Source organism: Cydia pomonella, chromosome 2 (assembly GCF_033807575.1).
Source record: "Cydia pomonella isolate Wapato2018A chromosome 2, ilCydPomo1, whole genome shotgun sequence".
Taxonomy (NCBI): Eukaryota; Metazoa; Arthropoda; class Insecta; order Lepidoptera; family Tortricidae; genus Cydia; species Cydia pomonella.
Window position 1 is genome coordinate 1180944 of NC_084704.1, and position 20166 is coordinate 1201109.

Below are 20166 nucleotides of genomic sequence, written 5' to 3' on the forward strand. Positions count from 1 at the left end.
TAACTTAGATTTAGGTGTGTAACTATCACCTCGTCTATGGGGTCATGGTACTCTGAAATAAAGATATTTAATTGAATTAAATAAAATCGGCCTATCGTGCATGGACGGTAATGGTAAATCGCAAACGATATCGTCAACGATTGTATAAAAGTAATCTCAAACATTTTGGTTCCCTGCTTTGTCGTGACGATAAATCGTGTCGTTGCCACGGATGCTCGGGATACAGTATAAAAACGCCCAATGATGCAACTGGGACAGTTTTGAGCAATGTTCTCATCGTCGATTTTGGCTGGGACCTCTGTGTGCGGAAACGCGGTGCATATACGTAATAAATGGAGGTGATTGGGTCATTATCCAATTTAGACCCCAGGCAGCACAGATTAACATAACCCTCCTGTAGGGGCTGTATGATAACGGTACTGGACAGGACAATAGTTAACATAAAACGCATGGATTAGAATCGTTAAGGTATAGATTACTGACATAATAACTGCAATAGTCGTCCTTATCTGAATTATGTCGATTAGGTACAATAATCTTCTAGATAGGTATCATGCGCCTTGGTAAGTAAGGAACAATAAATTAATGTCGTGTAAGGATGTGACCCAGCTGAAGAACTGTTCTCAGTACTGTATCTTTGGAGCGGATCATACACGTCAAGATCAAGTTGAGTGTCAGGAAATCTGGTTGAGAAATATCGAAAAATTTATCTGCCATTTTAATTTGGTAAACATTGGACCAAATATACTCTATATAGATAGGGTATTTGGTCAAATATAAATAAGGTATACCTAACCTCATAATATGTGACAGTCTTAAGTTGACTTCCTAAGAAATAAAAAATAAATCTACTCTAAGGAGGTACTATTGCTTCTTAGCGATAAGACCGCCTGTTGTTACCTAGCTTTTAAGTGTTTTTTCATTTCCTGACTATTTTTAACTGTATGGTGCACAAAAAATAATATTTACTTACTTATTACTATCCATTGAATGTTATTGTCCCCATATTGCCTGCCTTTTGGGTAAAAAAATAGTGTCGAACTGAAAAGTTTTGGTTTTTACTCAGCGTCAGCCGAAACTGTTAAAGACGTGTTACAATCGTTGCATCATCAGCAAAACGGATGTATTCCCATTTTTTTCCGCACCACGTGACCGCGGCCATACTTTAGCCTGCGACAAACACCGATTCCCATCTGTGCCTTGCAAAACGAGATGGAATAGAGGTTAACAGTTGGAAAATAAATATTTCACAAAAACAGGTTTTACAATATTAGTAAGTTATCAGTGACCAAACTAGACTGAGCCTGTATCTTGGCCATCTGCGAGTACGTTTTACGATTAACAATAAATATAATATTAATTTTATTTTTTTAAATTTATTTAGAACACAAACAGTCACATATACAAATGGATTTGAAGTACAATGTAGAGTACTTAACATACTTAAAAATCATAGACCTGGAGGTTCATTATTAAGTACATAATGTTAACGTACATACTAACAGCATAAAGAAAATGAAATCATGAGCCATACTTAAATTCTATTTAAGTACTAGTCTTCAGAGGAAAAAAAAATACAATAAGTTACATTATACAACACATACATTACATTATACAGATTCATTAAATAACAGATAATTAATTAGTCGCTAGAAGCATGACAGAAGTAAATCAGGGTAACAATTTAGAGTTCAAGTTATAGAGCGTTGTTTAATTTTATCTTATTTTTAAATGAATATGATCCCAAACCATGGTCACCACACCACGGCTGCAGGCGCAACTTTCAATCTGTGCTCAGTAAACCAGCGCGGCCGATATGAGTGACATCACATTGGAATTCCTTCAGGACCTACTCAGGGACGACTACCCTGATGTCACTATACAGGATTTTGAGGTAATTTCACCTAATTAGTATTATCCTCGTCCCACTGACCCACGTCAATTTTTGTGCTTTTGAATTTTTAACTCTCTTTTATTTTTATAAAAGTCCAAAATTCGAATTTAATTTTACTTAGTACAAGCACGCGGAGACTGTCCTGCTGTTGGGGATAATATTTAATTAGCTAGTGGTAAAGTAAAGCCCACAGACTCCGTTGGCTGGGCCACCTTGAGAGAATGGACGAAGATCGGAACGTAAAAAGAGCGTACCTGGGTCGCCTAGCAGGAGGACGTCCTATCGGACGCCCTAGATATCGCTGGAGCGGCATGGTGGAGGCGGATCTGCGCGAGCTTCGAGTCGACAATTGGCGAGAGGTGGCACAGGACCGAGAAAAGTGGCGCTGTCTTGTGTCGGAGGCCAAGTCTCATTTTGGGTCGCTGAGCCAACGGAGTAAGTAAGTAAGTAAGTATTAGATATATTTACTAAATTATCGGAGAAACGTAAGAATAGGGAATATTACGCGAAACTCTGTGTAGGGGACGCTACTGCGACAATCCATCCTTTCCGTTGACCTAGAACAATTAAATTGGGCTAGTAATAACATCTTACATACTTATAAGTACAGGGAAAAATCTAAAAACTATGAATTTGTAAAAAAAATAGTTACATTTGCAGGCCAGCCCTCGGTGGGCGAGTCCGATTCGCACTAGTCCGTTTTTTTTCTTACATTAAGAAAGCTACTTCTACATAGGCATAATACCTAATTATATCTAAAATTAGGTTTTCTTACGGTTTCTAAACTGTGAGTATTTTAGTAGTAGTAGTAGTTGTAGTAGTATTAGTAGTAGTAGTTGGAGTAGTAGTTAGTAGTAAACTCTTTATTGTGCAAAAACACATAATAAAAGTAACTTATAATTCGGAAAAGGAAGGGTATTTTTTGCACTGGGTACATACATTATTATATATGTATGTATATTTAATTATAGTATATTTATGTAAGTTTATTACCGTTAGTATATATTAATTATCGCTATTTTGCTTGTTTTAAGTTACTTATTCTGTTTTTTTGTCTAGTGCCTGCACGTACTACTGTTTCTGTTTAGCCTGATGGTTGACTGATAGAGAATGCCTTTAGGCATTAAGTTCGCCATTTGGACTTTATTTGTTATATTGTGCAATAAAGTTTAAATGAATAAATAAAAGCTAAGTACAAAGGGATAACCTTTAAGGAATCTCTTCCAGTTAACCTTTGAGTTTAGTTTGAGCTTGTTTTTAGGGCGCCCCAGGCACCAAACGTGGAGACAATTACACCTCCATGGTTTTCCGTATCCAGCTGAAAGGCATCCAGAAGCAACAAGCACCAGATGGCGAAACAGCACAGCCTTGGACAGGCTCCATCATCTACAAATGCCTCCCAGACAGCATAGAGCGAAGGAAAACCTTCAAAAGCGAAGAGTTATTCTGCAATGAAGTGGCTTTTTACAACAAGATCTGGCCAGCGTTGAATGATTTCCAGCAGCAACGGAAGATAAAGAGTCCGTTCAAGGCGATACCGAAGTGTTATCTGGCGCAGGATGATCTGGTTATCTTGAAGGACTTGAAGCAGCAAGGGTTTGTTATGCCAGACAGAAGACAAGGTATGTTAATACAATTGCTTTGAATTATTAATTTTAATTTGATCAGTAATAAGTAATATTTCCAATAATAAATACAAGTAGGAATTATCAATTAATTAAAGTACGTTTTACCAGCAGGCTAAACCTTCCTTCCTTAAACCGTGTGATTGCACTATTAGAGTTGCCATGGAATATTATGACAAAAGAACTTTATTAAGCACTCGTTTTTGGCAAGAAAATTTTAGATATAATACCGAAGCTAATAAAATTGGTGACTAGTCTAATCCCTTAAATCGCAACCATATTCAATAGACACAGGAAGATTTTGTTGTAGACACAGCTACAACTCCAAATGAATAGATGGCTTCTAGTGGCTAGTTGAAATTTCGAAAAAACCCTAACAATTGCCAAGTCCACCCACAATCTGACAAAGTACCAAAAATCCTGACATGTTAGGGGAAATCCTGATGCCCGCCATGAACTTTGTATTGTTGTTTCTAGGGCTAACTATCGAGCAGTGCTACTTTGTCCTCAAGAATCTCTCGCAGTTTCACGCTCTGTCACTGGCCATGAAGCATTATGACCCAGAAGCGTTCTATGAACTTCTTAACGTCCAGGATGGCATCTCAGAAGGTAAGACAAGTGATTTAAAGTTCCGTGTTTTCTTACAATCGATTATTTGTTTATATGTATATTAAACTTTCAAGACTTTCATATATTAAACTTTCTTTATTATTCAATTACATGGAAGTTAACCCCTGATTAATTAATCGAGGGTACAATAATGTTGTATTGTGCTCAATGCACGAGCGTCGCCAGGTGATGGGCAAGAAGCGGGGGGGCAGTTCACAGAAATGTTGTTCCCCTCTGCCCCCTTGGCGTGTATCTTTTTTGTGAAATAACCAATAACTTTTTTTTATCTTTTAAACCCGTTGAACATTATTTTCTGAACACTTGTTTCACATTAAGCTTCTTATTTTTAGAACAATTTATCATTCTCTATTGTCTATTCTTCTCTATCTCTACTTATCCCTAATATAGTGTTGTGTTCAGTATTGTTTACAGGCGATAATGAGGACTACTATAAGTCCTACTACCGAGAGGCGACACGTAACGCTGTGGATATGGTCGAAGAAGAGCTGGCAGACTGTGATGATAAGGTACTATGCGGCTTAGTGTTTTATTTATGGCGATAGTTTCATGTTTAATGATTTTGACAGCACAGACTGTGCAAGTGTTACGCGTTATTCATAATCATAATTCAAGTTTGACGTTTCATAGAATACTTCCACAGTCTGGGCTATCAAAATCGCTGCAGACTTATCTTGGTCTAGCTCAATTGTACTTATTGTTTCTGCATTTATTAAAATTAGTTCAACCACGTAAGATTGTTTTAAAATATGTATCAGTTTTTTTTGTTGGTTCACTCAATATTCACTCCACTCTCACTCTCACTCCCTCTCACTCTCTTTTCACTCGCTCCTCTCATCTACTCAAAGGTTAACTGGAAGAGACCCTCAAAGGGATAAGTTCGCCTTTGTACTTCTTACTAATTGTATGTTACTTTTAATATGTATTTTTGTACAATGAAGAGTTTACTACTACTACTGTGTGTTGTGTTCTTCTGTTCTTTGTTTTTTTCTGTTTGTTTTCTTTTTCTGTGTTTAGTTAAAGTACTTACTTTACTACTTTAATGTTTCTGCCCCCAGGAAAAATATCTGTCGAAATTCCGCGAATTCTGCAGTGAGGATACTTTCTTCCAAATGATGGTTTCTCTGGTCATCCCGCGGGAGCCTTTAGCCGTCATCAACCATGGTGATTGTTGGACCAATAACTTTTTATTCCGATACGTGGATGGAGACATCGCCGAGGTACCTATGTGTTAGCTGTGTACATGTAGTACATTGGTTGGATCAACATTTTATGTGTTGTTTTTGTTGTGTTCTGGGTAGTTGTCCAAGTGACAATAGTGGCACAGTTATTTAAGGTGCATCCACAGATCCCCACACCAGTACCCCTAGTGTAACTTTGATCGACATCATAACGTGACGAACGCGTTTGCGTTAAGTCTCATTTTGTATAGGATTTTGAGGTTCCAAAACGTCCCGCTTGGCGCGCTCTTTCGAAATCCAATACAAAATGAGACTAAACGCAAACGCGTACGTCACGTTTGGAAATCGAATTTATTTACACTAGGGGTACAGTTAACACTGTGCAACACGGTAACAGTATCGTTCCACAATTACTCCACAAACGTTAACTGCTGAGGTGTGGATGCACCTTTAAAACAAATATTGTGTTACATTCTATATTAACTAAAAAGTACCTGGGCGACCGAGCTTTGCTCGGTTATAACTATTTATTGTAATATGGTGGTGTATAGGTGATAATCTTAACTACAGTTTTTTTACTAAATTAAACTTGTCTAAAACAATAAAAATTAAAAATATATATATAAACTTGAACATATAAAAAAAACAAAAGTTAGTCACCGGGCGAGATTCGAACCCGTAACACTCGTTTAGCAGTCCGCGTCTTAACCCGCTGGACCAGACGGACAGTGGCCGGCAACATGAAATTAGCGACCATATTCTGCGACGAAAGAAAAACGCATGAAAACTCGAAAACACGCGTTTTCCCAAACATAAGACTAATCTAGATCGATTGTTTACCCCCAAAAACCCCCATATACCAAATTTCAGCAAAATCGTTAGAGCCGTTTCCGAGATCCCGGAAATATATATATATATACAAGAATTGCTCGTTTAAAGGTATAAGATATTCTTATTGCATGGCCCATTATGGAAATGAGGAAAAGAGTACGGAGCATCTGATCTCTTCTAGAGTATTATTATGTGCTCTATTTCTAGATTGTTTCTAGATGGTCACAGTAGACTTTCAACTAGCCCGTAACGCCTCTCCAGCCGTGGATTTAGCTTACCTTTTATACCTATGTCTCACAACAGAGCAGATGACACATCATCTGCCGTTTCTTCTAGAGTATTATTATGATGTGCTGTTTCTAGATGGTCACAGTAGACTTCCAACTAGTCCGTTACGCGTCCCCAGCCGTCGATTTAGCCTACCTTCTATACCTGTGTCTGACAAGAGAGCAGAGGACAGAGCATCTGCCGTCTCTCCTGGAGTATTATTCCGAGGAGCTGTATAAGAGACTGGTGGAATTAAGCGACGATGGCTCGGTGTTTACTGGGATGGATAAGGATACGCTTAACGAAATGTAAGTATAGTCATCATCAGCCCATGTGCATGATGATTTTTCAACTCGGCCTTATTTTGCGAAGTGATTATATATGCCATACTGAGTAACTTTTACAATCCACGTAAAACCCAAGCCAATATTTGAGCGTTTGAATTTGGAACTTTCTTTTATTTCTCTAAGATTTCAAAACTCGAATTGAATTAGTACTTGTTATTGTTTATACGCGGAGACTTACGAGGTTTAAGAGACCATCCTTGAAACAGGCAATGTTTTTTTCACAATTATTAGTAAAATATGCTTAATATGACCGACACCTGAGTCGGTGCCTAACTGCCTAGCAGTTAACAACCACCTATTGTGAAACCATAGAGTAATTTATACATACTGTGCCTTAAACTGTGTTTTGACAAGGCTTCACAGATAATAAAATATAGCATTGATGCTAGAATAAGCAAGAGTGATAGAGAGGTTAGATAACGAAATTTCGCTTTTCTTGTTTCGCGGTAAACCTTCAGATTGTGATGGATTGTGGTAGTGGTGCCCCCTACACAGAGTTTTGCGTAATATTCCCTATTGGCAGAGGATTTGTGGTCAAAGTCACACTTTAATTGCCAATTCATAATTTATTGTTGATTGTTTTGTTTCTTTATTCCAAAGGTTCCAAGAGGAGTTCCACCGTAGCGGAAAATTTGGCCTTGGTGTAGCTCTAGACATGTACCCGATCATGACCTGTGACAGCGATGAGGCGCCAAATCTCTACCAGGCTAAGGTGAATAAATATAAAATGTGCTCTTATTATATGCCTCATCACAGTCAAGTCATCGATGATATCACACAAGTAAATTTCGCGTCGTCTTCGATGCAGTAAGCGAGCGAACCTAACGGTAGGTTTAGATCTACTATCCACCGTGGCGTGGCGGGTGAATTGGCCTCGGCATGCTCTAGACCTGTACCTAATCATAATGCGACAGCGATGAGACGCCAAATGTGCTGTTATTATATATGCCTCATCACAGTCAAGCCATCAATGATTTGCCACAAGTAAATATCGCGCGTTTTAGACGCAGGAACCAACCCTGAAATTGCGAATAAAAATCTCTCGGAGTGGTCTGACATACCTGATATAACAAAATTTCGCGAGTGATTCACGAATCACGAATAGAGAATAATATCACCTCTGCATATCTTTAATAAAAATAGCTTACGTAACGTACGTACGTTTAACATTTGCTCCTAAATCAATATAAGTTTTTCTTTCCAGGACAGTGAAGTAGTGTCTTCTAATGAATCGATCCCAGTGTCGACGTCAAATGCGGCGTGCAGGAAGAAAATGACAGATTTAGTCAGAGAACTAGTGGACGGTGGAGTTCTATAAGATTTAATTAGGTCTATAGGTACAAGATTTGCGCCTTGGGTTCATTGGGACCCTTCAGGACATCATATTTTAACCTTTCGGCTGCGCCTTTTCGTGCATTTCGTCGAGGATTATTTATATCCATAAACCAGTTATTATTGTGGGGAAATTGTCTTATTTTTTGACAAAGGGCGAAAAGTAGATAAGTCAATTCTTACCAGAAAAAAATCTACCAATTATATTTTGTATGAATTGAACATCAAAGATCAGGACAAATAAACATATCAGTGTTAATAATGAGAAAATAAAGTCAACCCTTTCTCATCTCTATTCCTTGTTTTGTACAGGTTGTACAGTCAGCCAAGAAAGTGGTTTACCACTTTTCAACCGTTTCGTTTCTATTTGTCAAGTAACAGAGTCGAAAAGTGGTAAACCACTTTCTTGGCTGACTGTACAAACATGGAACTGTATATCTGGAACATGTACAGATGTAGTGAATAATCTTTTCCCATCGTATTTTCACGGAAACGCACGATCGTGTCTTGCTATTTCAGTCAGTCTCGATACAAAAAGTACTGTGGTTGATTGAAGTAACATGACGAATACGAACGATTCCGAGAAAATACGATGGGAAAGAATTATTTACCAAATCTGTAACTTGTATACGAGGTGGCGAGGCGAGATTGGGTTAAGTACGAGTATTCAATAAATGTTTTTGTTTGTCTCCGAGTTCAACAAAAATCAAACATAATTATCAATATTGATTTATTTTAATTTTAAATCCAGTAACATACAATGCACATCGATAACTATATTTTATTTTACTTGGAATTGGATTGAACACCCAGACGTATACATGTATCTATGTTCTTAGATAGTTACCTATTTTTATTTGGTATGCGTATTTGGTAATAAATGAAACTAACTTACACATAATACAAAAAGGGTTCTTAGCTATTTTTAAGTCGATATATATAATAAATATGTCGAAGACTATAAAAAAGTTCTGTAATAAGTAAAGTACATAGTACTTAAAGGCAAAAAACGTAAAGCTGTTACATGTACTCGTACTTGACATTGATAATTAGTTCTGTCTAATCTAATCTCAATGTAAATCAAATTATAAGTGGACTAGATTACGGCCCATTTAGACGGTGCACCAACTCGCATGCAATTATACATACCTACATTGTGGACTATTGAGGTTACATTTACATCCAATTCAAACGACCAATCGAATATCGTAATGTAATGAAACTCTAATTCGAGTTCTCGCACCGTCCATATAAGCCTTCAATCAGATTTTATCATCTATTAAGCAACATTTTGACTATACCCGTATAAGCCTTACGTTACCTACATTTAACCATATATTTAACATAGAAAGATTATCCATCTTACTTTCATCTTTGGCTTGGATTACAATTTGAGATTAACAAGCAAAGCAACTACCATTAGAAAGATCTATAAGGATTCTTCCATCCTTCTCATATCAGCAATCACCTGGTCATACACCAGCTTCTTCGCGTTAATCCCCCACATGAAATCCAAATGGCTGAAACTGCTCAACGGTATACTAGTTTTTGCTTTAAGGTTCCCAAGTTCCTTCGCTAATCTCTCCACATCGTCAACATGTGCTAAGGGATCAGATAAGGAGTAACGGAGGAAGACTGGAGCTTTAACTTGGGATAGGTCGTATAGAGGAGGGTCCCAGGTGCCGTAGATTTTGTAGTTCCAAAAGCCAAGATGATTGAAGCGACGGAAGGAGCCGCTGTGCATGACTTGGCCGTAGTGGGTGAACTGACGGACGGAAGCGCCTGCGGGGGTGTGCGCTAGGATAACTGGGAACATGGTCTGAAAATAAATCTTAGTTTAGTACAGTTAAGGTATTTAATATCGGCACGGCAAAAGTGCCAAAAATATGTATACACGCCCTTATTGCCCATACATGAAGGTAGTGTGTACATATTTTTGGCAGTTTGTCCGTATCGATATTTAATACCTTGACTGTACACCTTCTGTGAATATATTAGTTAGTCTCGTAACTAGATTTAACAGTTATTTAGCACGTCCGTAATAGGCATACAGGATGTCGTGTTCAGTACGGATGAAACGGATCAGAGGTACAAATTTGACCCCCATGTTCAGTGAAAATTAATGGTTTTGTAAATATACTGGGCGTCGCACAGCGCCCTCCATGCTTGAATGTCAGGCGGTGGCCGACGTTCGAAGCGCGCTTCGCGAAGCTTATGTCTTAGGTATTTATTTAAGGGAACCCCTTAGCGCCAATGGTTTTTATAGCTTATCATATTAACAGCAACGGCTTGAAGCAATATAGTATCACATATTTACATCAAAGTTCAAATAGTCAAGTCAAGTCAGAAGTCTTCGAGATATTTGGCATCAAAGTTTAATAATTTTAGGCCATAAAACCGGTTTTCTGGCCATAACTTTTGTGTTAATTAGTTTAAAATTAAAATCCTTGACCAGTTATTAGAGACGTCAAAAGTCATAAAAAAACAAGTAATCATTTCTTTCAAAATCCGGCAGTCAAGAATGGAGATGAAAGATTGAAGAACCTATAGCCGTTTGTCTTATAATTCTATCTATAGTGACAATAATTGTCAAAAATCGATTAAAACCGCGGGGGGGGGGGGGGGCGGTTGGAAGAGCCCCTTAACCATTGGTGGTCGTAATGCCAAAATGAAGTCTTACTGATAGGGAGTGCCCTAACTGCTTAAAAGATCATGCTGAGCGCCTGTGGCTACCTGTTAAAGATTTTCGATTCGAAGTTTGATTTCGCTGGGCTAAAAAGTCAGGCAAATCATCCCCCGCTCCTACACAGTATTTCACACTATTACTTATGCTAGGTGCCTGCGGCGTCCTTTTGGTATGGTTTCAGAACCCGCAAGACGCTAAGAATGTGCTTAGAATACATACCCTATTAAACTCCAACGAGTTCCACCCCCCGATGAGGAAAATAATATCGGTGCAGATCTCCTGAAATACAGCAGTGTCGCTGCACAGCTTCTCGCCGGCCCACCGCATGACTAAAGAGTTGGTGATCGGAAGGATTTCACCCACACCGATCAGATTACTAAGTTTCTGTAAAAAGGATACGACAGATTTTATATACACTGATAATAATTTTACTGTTTAATAGGGTTTTTCCTATAGATGTTATAGATAGGTACATCAAATTGTTTTACAGAGAGCATGAAATCGATGACTTCCTTAAGATACCTACGAAGATATTTGAATTTGTTGAATTAAATGATATTTGTTGTATAACCTGCTAATATACACACGAATTTCGTAGAAAATGATGATAAAGCCTTGTGATAATAACTTACGTCAAAGACGGTAGAAAAAAGCGAGATCTCCTTAAGAAGAGGAACGGTGTTGTACGTCAAGTAAGCCACGGGCGCCAGCGCGTTCATGGAGATGATCTTCTGGTTGTAGTCCGGCCGAAGTGAGCACATGACCCAGAACGACGTGGTGCCCTGGAAATTACACAGCAATTAAAACAAATAATAGTATTTAAAGGCTTTCAGGTAGTTTATGTATTTGTACCGGAAAAATTGAGATTCATTTGGGTAGTCTTACAAGCGCGTAATTGCTTACTGATAAAGAAAATTTGGCAGTAAACGTTAAATATATACAAATAAACAATTTTAAGGTTTCTTATTAACTTTGAGCTTCAAATTCAAGGAAGTTCTGATGATAGTTGATGCTTCGGAGTACTCTGCCTTGCCACACAACAATCGCAAATTTATTGGGCCAGAAGAATACAATAGAAATTTTCCAATGATTTTTATTCACGACGACTACCTATTTGTTGGCTGTACTGAAAAAAATTATGCCGCCCGCGGTATTTCCGGACTGATACGACCTGCAAACCTTCTAGAAAAGAGTCTATCCTATCTTAAAGCCGGCAAACCCCTCTGATATTGCAGGTAGGTATCCATGTGCGACCAATTCGTCTGCTCGTTTGCTCCTATAGGTATAAAACAAATAGAAAAACGGAGAGAATCACTATACTCACCTGTGAATGCCCAATGTAATGCAGCCTCTTCTTATTCGACTTGTCCAAAGCGTAATCGATCATGGCCGGCAGATCTATATTCCCGATCTCGTCCCAGGAGAAGTTCCAGAATTCTGCTCCTGAATCAGGGTTAAGTTTGATGTGCTGGCGCGAGTAGCGGGTGCCGCGCGCGTTGCCGAGCCACACGTCGAAACCGTCTTCGGCTAGAATGTAGGCTGGAAGATACATAAACGTTTATGAAACCGAAAAGTATTTATTTGCACAAATCAAAACGCTGACATACATGAACATAACAACAACTGATATAACAAATTACCTAATAGCTATCGCAACTAACGATACATATGTATACATTATATATTGTTAATGTCAAATTATTTATAATTAGTTTTAATCAATTAAATCTATAATACCTAAGGACAAATCTTGGACCAAACGGGGGAAAATCATCTGTATAAAATTTTATTTAAACTAAATAAAATAGCATTTATTTAAGACCAACGAATAATAATCGTCTAATTCAACTCTCCAGTCTCGCCAATGGATGTCCCGATGTACCCGATGTACAAGTACAGGGTGCGTAGCCAACATGCCAATCGTTTACGCTCCGTAGCGAACGAAACGCAACTGTCACTGTTGCACTAAATATGGAAGAGTGATAGAGACACAAAGCGTTTCGTTATTGTAGCGCCAACGATTGTCACCTTTGCTACCGATCCTCATTACTCTATATTCTAAAACGTCATACGACAAAGTTTATCGACACTTTTATAGTAGTGTAAAATGGACTGTAATGGTAGACAACATAACTTACCTAACCCTTTGTTGGGTCCCATCAAGACCCAATCTGCCGAAGAAGACATCAAACCGTGCATAATGAAGACGACGGGCCTGCAATAAACATACTTTTTCTACTCGTCAACTGTAATGGTTGAATTAAGATTTCGTATACCAAACTATAACTGCATACTTTTATGTATGGGCGCTCAACTCAACTATAAGATTAATTTCGATATGCTGTAGTCAACTATAAAAAAAAGACCAATCACGTCCGCCGTGCTCCCATAGAAGGCGCGGGGTCGCGCGGAGTCGCGTGTTTGTCTTTTGTACTACATATTTACCAATTTTCATTAATTATGTGGGTTTTATAGTAAATAAAGTATTATTTCAGATGACTCGTAGAAAAAGTATTTTATACAATAGTGATACAATCAAGCTTTTCAATCTCGTACCTTACTTAGGCAACTCAGCAAGCTTCGTCACCTAAACACTGTTCTCGACTGAAAAGCTCTCTATTATATCACGATTGAATAAAATGCTATCTAAGCAGCGATAAAATCTTTTTAGCGTTGAGCTACTCAATTTTATATCTTTGATTAGGCACTTTATGTTACCTTGTTATAATGATAAGACGTAAGTGTCTATGATAATTCGTAAGTAGACCTCTAAAATTATAGGTTTATAGGTAGTTGCAGTGTTCCTGAAGACTCAAAATGAACCTCACACTCACATAGATAAATGTTAGTAGGTTTATTGGCAACATCGTTCCCTATATTAGTAGGTTTATTGGCAACATGGTTACCTATGTTGGTAGGTTTATTGGCAACATAGTTCCCTATGTTAGTAGGTTTATTGGCAACATGGTTACCTATGTTAGTAGGTTTATTGGCAACATGGTTCCCTATGTTAGTAGGTTTATTGGCAACATGGTTACCTATGTTAGTAGGTTTATTGGTAACATGGTTACTTATGTTAGTAGGTTTATTGGCAACATGGGTACCTATGTTAGTAGGTTTATTGGCAACATGGTTACCCATGTTGGTAGGTTTATTGGCAACATGGTTACCTATGTTAGTAAGTTTATTGGTAACATGGTTACTTATGTTAGTAGGTTTATTGGCAACATGGTTCCCTATGTTAGTAGGTTTATTGGCAACATGGGTACCTATGTTAGTAGGTTTATTGGCAACATGGTTACCCATGTTGGTAGGTTTATTGGCAACATGGTTACTTATGTTAGTAGGTTTATTGGCAACATGGTTCCCTATGTTAGTAGGTTTATTGGCAACATGGGTACCTATGTTAGTAGGTTTATTGGCAACATGGTTACCCATGTTGGTAGGTTTATTGGCAACATGGTTACCTATGTTAATATGTTTATTGGCAACGTGGTTACCTATGTTAGTAGGTTTATGGCAACATGGTTACCTGTCTGTTGTTCCATTCCCAGCATCACGACCATGGGGAATCCGATGCACGGTCAAGATGTAGCCATCGGCGGTAGTGACCCGGTGCTCTTCCAAGGGGTAACCGTACTTTCGGACGAGTGCAGGCTAAAACAATAATGTACTGGTGAAATTAACGACGCCTGCACAAATGAGACGAAAGGCTGAACCAGAAGGGTTATTGAGCTCTTTGGTTTGCTTTATACATGTCTGAGCGCAATTTAAAATACTGCATTTGAGTCTTTACAAAGATGCAAACTTTTTGAATGTACATGCACGTCAAAGGTTGAATTTTGTGTTTGCATATAGCGATATTAAGTATTTTCAGAGAATATAACACCAGTTGGCTATCGGTGTTACTCGTAAGTATGTGAAAATAAACATACAAATATATTATTTCTCTGAGAACATGAAATCGAAGAAAGGGTTTAATTTTCGACCTAGTGTTTCTTTGGACGTTATAAGATCGGAAATTGATATTTTTCGCATTAATATTCTCATATCATATATACGATAACATACCATAATGATCATCTATATTATAATAGTTCCCTGTGATCTATGTAATACATGGTTTTTAATTTTGGCTACCAAATTAATGGTGTATGAAATAGTCCATTTCAAAGATTCTAAATCTTATAATTACGTAATTAAATGCCGTCAGTTTGTATGTATTCAGGAAATTGATTTTTATTTTTAATGCAGCTTTTTGTAAATAATAGTATGTAAGTACTTGTTGGTAATAGCAAAATATATATATAATAATATTATTGAAAATATTCAGAGGAAAATGAGGACTATATTTGTATGAAAAGGCGTTTTCGAGCGGGTCTTCCACTTTTGTCTTTAGGAGTTCCGTCAATCCATTTCATCAAAATTCGACCTTGATATGAATCTTATTTAAAAACCTAACTTTCTGAACAAAACTTAAAGAAGACGCCAAACATGAAATACCTACGTGTCTTTGAGGTGTTCCGTTCTGGTCTTATCCGCAGAGTTCCACTTCATCAAATGTCACTTTTGTTAATGTAAATGCTTGATTTGTTGATGAAAATACTAAAACCACTAAGAATATAGTGTACGTATGTTCTCTCGATTCCTCATGGATCCCATCATCAGAACTGGATCTTCCCAAAAATTGATTTTTTTTTTCAGAATATCAATCACAAAATAATTATTAAAATCGGTTTAGAAATAACGGAGCTCTAATGAAACAAGCATTAAAAATACATAAAACCGATTGAGAACCTCTTACAAGCTGAAATCGCGATGTTTCACGTTTGCTCAGTCAATTAGATTTCTGCAGCTACAAAATTTTGATAATTTTTTCCTTTTCGCTTTTAAGGTCTTCCACTTAAAAACTTACCACTTTCAGCCTAGCATCTTCCAAAATCTCTTCCGGAACTTTTGGGTCCAGGCTTATCCCATCAGATCGTCCATAATGCCCAGAGGCCACACAAACACACAAACACAACAAAACAATACCTCCCAGCATGGTGGCACTTTCAATGTCACGGTCTTCACAGTGATTTTATTTATATACGCTGACCAAAAACGCCGATCAATTTCCTTGTTAAGTATAGGTACCTAGTACCTTCATGTAAAACATTGCAGTGATGTTTCATCGTTCTTACTGACGATATTTTCACGCTGTTAATAATGATTTCATCCTTTAGCGTTACGTACCATGACGTTTTCTTTAGTATTTTTTTTGTTTTTATAAAAAATCCGTGCATGACCTGTCATTTGATATTATATCGAACAACTTATCGTGCAAATATATGTATTTATGTATTTCCATAAGCCTTCCTACCTAGCGCCACCGAAGAAATTAGGAACTATTATTTAAAGCTGAACGCTGGTCACTTTTGCAACAGCTCTGCGGGTTCTGCCATAAGAGATCGTTGTCCTTTCTCTACCGTCCATAAATATATTTATTTTATTTTTATTTTATTGGTATTCAGGATAACAACAGCCGTAAATATAACTAAACATATAAATGCTTACATAAAAGAAGGCCAATGACAGTCATCCATTAAATTGCAATACGTAACAAAGTAAAATAACAAAAAATTTAAAAACGACGAAAATGTACAATATACACACAAATGCTCGAAACCTTAAAAATACATATGATTCGCTATTGTGTCTTTTGTCAGATATTTTTGCACATTTGACCGTATACACCGTGCAAGATATTATCGCAGGTGCCTGTTGAGTTTTTGAGTAAAAACCTATGCCCAAATATACCTATATGACCTTTTTGGATCGTAAGTACGATATGATTATGTTAGGTAAGTACATTTCTATAATTTAGACTTAAATAGACTTGTGTCGTCTCCTCTGTTACTGTCGACGTCGTGCCTCAATGTTCTAACAGATGGAGTTAGGAAGCTAGAACACAATTTGGTAGAAACCTACATCGCGTTTACGGAGTTTCATATGGGAGTTACCATAAGTACAACTTGGACTTCGGTCCTCAGGCATAACACCCGCCTGGAGAGAGTATTATGGAAGGTAGAGGCAAGGAACAAAATCTCCATATACCAAAAAGTGTCCGACAAAAAACCATAAATAGGTGGCGCTATAATACCTAGAATACTTGAGAAAAAAATCTAATCATAGACAGCGCAATTCACTCCGTCAATAACGCCTAGATTCTTAGCTACTCTAGAGCTACTCTGGAGAAATTCGGAACTATTATTTAGAGCTGACAGCTGGACACTTTTGCAACAATTCTGCTTAAGGAGTTTCTGTGTCTTGCCTCTACCTTCCATACTTAAATAGGTTTGTGGCGTCTCTTCTGTCACTGTCGACATCGTGCATCAATGTTCTATATGGCGTTATGTTGTTGTATATGGCTTTAGGAAGCTAGAACGCAATTTGGTAGAAACCTACATCGCGCTTACGGAGTTTCATAAGGGAGTTACCATAAGTACAACTTCTGATCAACTCTTTGTGGACTTCGGTCCCCAGGCATAACACCCGCCTGGTGAGAGTAGTCTCTACTTACTTCAGGTTTCATATAACCCTCCGCCGGACCATAGATATAGGATTTTGTATAGATGGGCTATACGCGTGCGCCAGTAAAGGAAAGAACATACGCAACGCAACCAAATCAAATGAATCCAAATGAACGTTATTAAATATTAATCATTTTAAAATCATCATTTAAAAGTCAATTCTTCCAAGCTAAAGAAACAACTCAAAATTTGCATCAAATTACTTTGCCACACATATGGATAAAATGCAACTTTCTATCAGTTTTTGAACAATTATGAGAGCCTTTACCAATTGGTGTGGTGAAAAGATTACAGTATTCTGATATTTTTTTGTTGCTTATCAATGTCTGTATGTGATAGACTTTGACTAATTTCTCACACTTGGCTCGAAACTTGGCGTAGCACTTGAACAAAGAGTCATATCATTACTACCCTTCGAGCAACACCGGGAAGGGAGACGGCATTCATACTATTTCCCCTCTGCCAAAGCATTGGCACAACTGTGCCTATAGCGGTGCATGTTGTGACTCGTCCGTACACAAAAAGAGATCGAGGTTTTCAACATTTGTCTCTGACGTTTGTCATTTTCTATGTATTTCTGTCGTTTTTACAGATTGGATTTTGTATGTGTGAGAAGTGTGATTGTAGGCACGTTTACCCCCGCAAAAAATGGCAGAATGATTTGTTCGGTAAGATATCACATGGGCTCCCTCCCTTCCGACGTGTCAGGCGGCCGGTGTCGCTCGAAGGTCATACCACGTTAAGTTTTCATGCCAAGTTCTACGTCAAGTGTGGAAAGTATAGGGATGAGTACACATCATTAGTGCCAAATTTATGCAAAGTTAGCGTGGTCCGAGCATTAAGTTATTATTATTATAGAGAACAACGAAATTGTCGCATGTCGCAATCGCAACCTGTGCCATGCGACCAAAACGTTGTAAGCGTCGTAAAATTCATGGCGCTTACGCGTTTAGGTCGCGAGATACACCTATGATTTGTTATCAAATAATTTTAAAGAAAAAAAAACCGACTTCAATGAGGGAGACCGGTGAAAGAACGATTATTGTTGATTTTGGATGTCATACAATGAAATTAAAAAGACAGCGTCCTAACGCCTACTTAAGTAGAAAAGGAGGTAACATGTTTTTTTTTGTCACTGCAACCACCTTGACATATTTCAGATATGCCATATGGTTAACTGGTAATCATACCCGCAAAAGGGTATTCGACTGTATTTAAGATAAATTATTTCACACCATGCGTGAAATAAAGCACCAGATAATTATTAAAAAAAAACTAAATAGGATAGATATATAAAAATGTGCCTTGAAAACCTAAATTATACATTATTCTATACGTAATAATAAATGTAGTTCAACGAGCCCGACTGTATTCTTTAGTTCATATAAATGGATATATACCGCAGTCATTATAATAATATTCATAATCCATGCACGGTGTACGTATAATGGTCGAGCTTATCATGCAATAATATCATGAAATAATAAACGGCAATTGTCATGTGATGCATTTTCATGGAGTTATTAATGACTTTAATGACATATAGAGTATTTTGTGAAGTCTGCTTTTAGAGTTACGTATCTCAAAAGGAAAAAGGAATTTATTGGAAAACTTCATTGTACAGTCACGTCTGAAAATATCGATACGAAAAAAGTGCCAAAAATATGTGTGCAGAAGACGCTGGTTCTATTCTAGCATCATTAGAGGCTTTGTTCACTCGTTCTCTTGTATCATTTATTTAAGCCTACTTAATTTACGAGTATATCATCATCGCAATCCGCGTCCCATCCCTAGTGATAGGACAAATTACTTCGCGGAGATGACTATCAAGCCTTCATCATCATCACAGGCCTTTGCGTCTATTTTTACAAGCTTTTATTTAACTTGCCCTAGTAGTATGTATGGGACAAATCTTGCAAGTTAAATTTGACCCACTTCCCGGTTTCCGATGAAGCTGAAAATTTGCATACATATGTAAGTCGGGTGACAATGCAATATTATGGTACCGTCAAGCTGATCTGATGATGGAGACAGGAGGTAGCCATAGGAACTCAGTGATAAAACAACGCAACCTAATTGTGTTTGGGGTTTTTAGAATTGTCTCGATGAGTATTAGTAGCCTGTGGACAAAAAAGTACAGTCAGCGATAAAAGCTTGTACCAAAAATGAAATTTTTGCCAAAAACTTATTACCACTTTTAATTAAGTTTGATCTTGTTTTGACACGACTTTGATTATCGACTTCGTGATTGGTGCGCTATTCACGCACAATTTTCATTTAATTTCCCTTACACTAATAACCAATCAGCATGAGTGATCATCAAGAACGCCAAAACAATGCCAAAACCGTAACAAATGGTTACACCAGAATCGGCTCCTGTAAGTTTTTATTAACGATATTACGCATTTATTCGCTTGTATGTAATATGTATTTAAGGAATTTAATTAATTTACTAATTTTCCTTTAAATGTTGCATCATTAATCACGCGGATTCATATCATATAGTCAATTGAGGCATACTTATGAAAATAATGCGTCATAATAATATGGATAAACCTACCTATGGAAATTCTATTATATGTGCGTATGAGTATTAACAAGAATGATATAATTACTGAATATAATAGTTTACAGATGTTGGGCGCTTTTTCAGACTGATTCATAGCTACAGCAAATCCAAAAGAAACATTTTCCATTCCATCCAAGTATTTCTTCCGAAATCGTATAATGTTTAACTTTATCATTATCATTACAAACCTAATCTAATCTATAAATTGAAGGGAGCTAATAATAGGTATTATATA

General features: G+C 37.4%; 2 protein-coding genes across 3 annotated transcripts; one reads left to right on the top strand and one right to left on the bottom strand.

Annotated features, from left to right (window-relative positions):
* The first annotated feature begins 1739 nt into the window (after positions 1-1739).
* LOC133530904 (uncharacterized) lies at positions 1740-8399 on the top strand. Of its 2 annotated transcripts, none has more exons than XM_061868982.1 (8): positions 1740-1894; positions 3156-3516; positions 3997-4128; positions 4549-4655; positions 5205-5366; positions 6522-6733; positions 7373-7484; positions 7977-8399. In XM_061868982.1, exons 1-8 carry the CDS (start codon positions 1817-1819, stop codon positions 8088-8090), a joined length of 1278 nt encoding a protein of 425 aa, XP_061724966.1. In that variant the 5' UTR covers positions 1740-1816; the 3' UTR covers positions 8091-8399. The 2 variants fall into 2 exon arrangements, with proteins under 2 accessions (XP_061724966.1, XP_061724974.1); XM_061868990.1 differs by having other exon boundaries at positions 4561-4655.
* Positions 8400-9533: 1134 nt separating this feature from the next.
* Positions 9534-15897, bottom strand: LOC133515621 (lipase 3-like). Its single transcript, XM_061848193.1, has 7 exons — positions 15706-15897; positions 14323-14447; positions 12929-13005; positions 12115-12329; positions 11423-11572; positions 11010-11174; positions 9534-9923 (listed from the first exon to the last, which is right to left on the bottom strand). Exons 1-7 carry the CDS (start codon positions 15832-15834, stop codon positions 9534-9536), a joined length of 1251 nt encoding a protein of 416 aa, XP_061704177.1. The 5' UTR covers positions 15835-15897.
* Positions 15898-20166: the final 4269 nt, after the last annotated feature.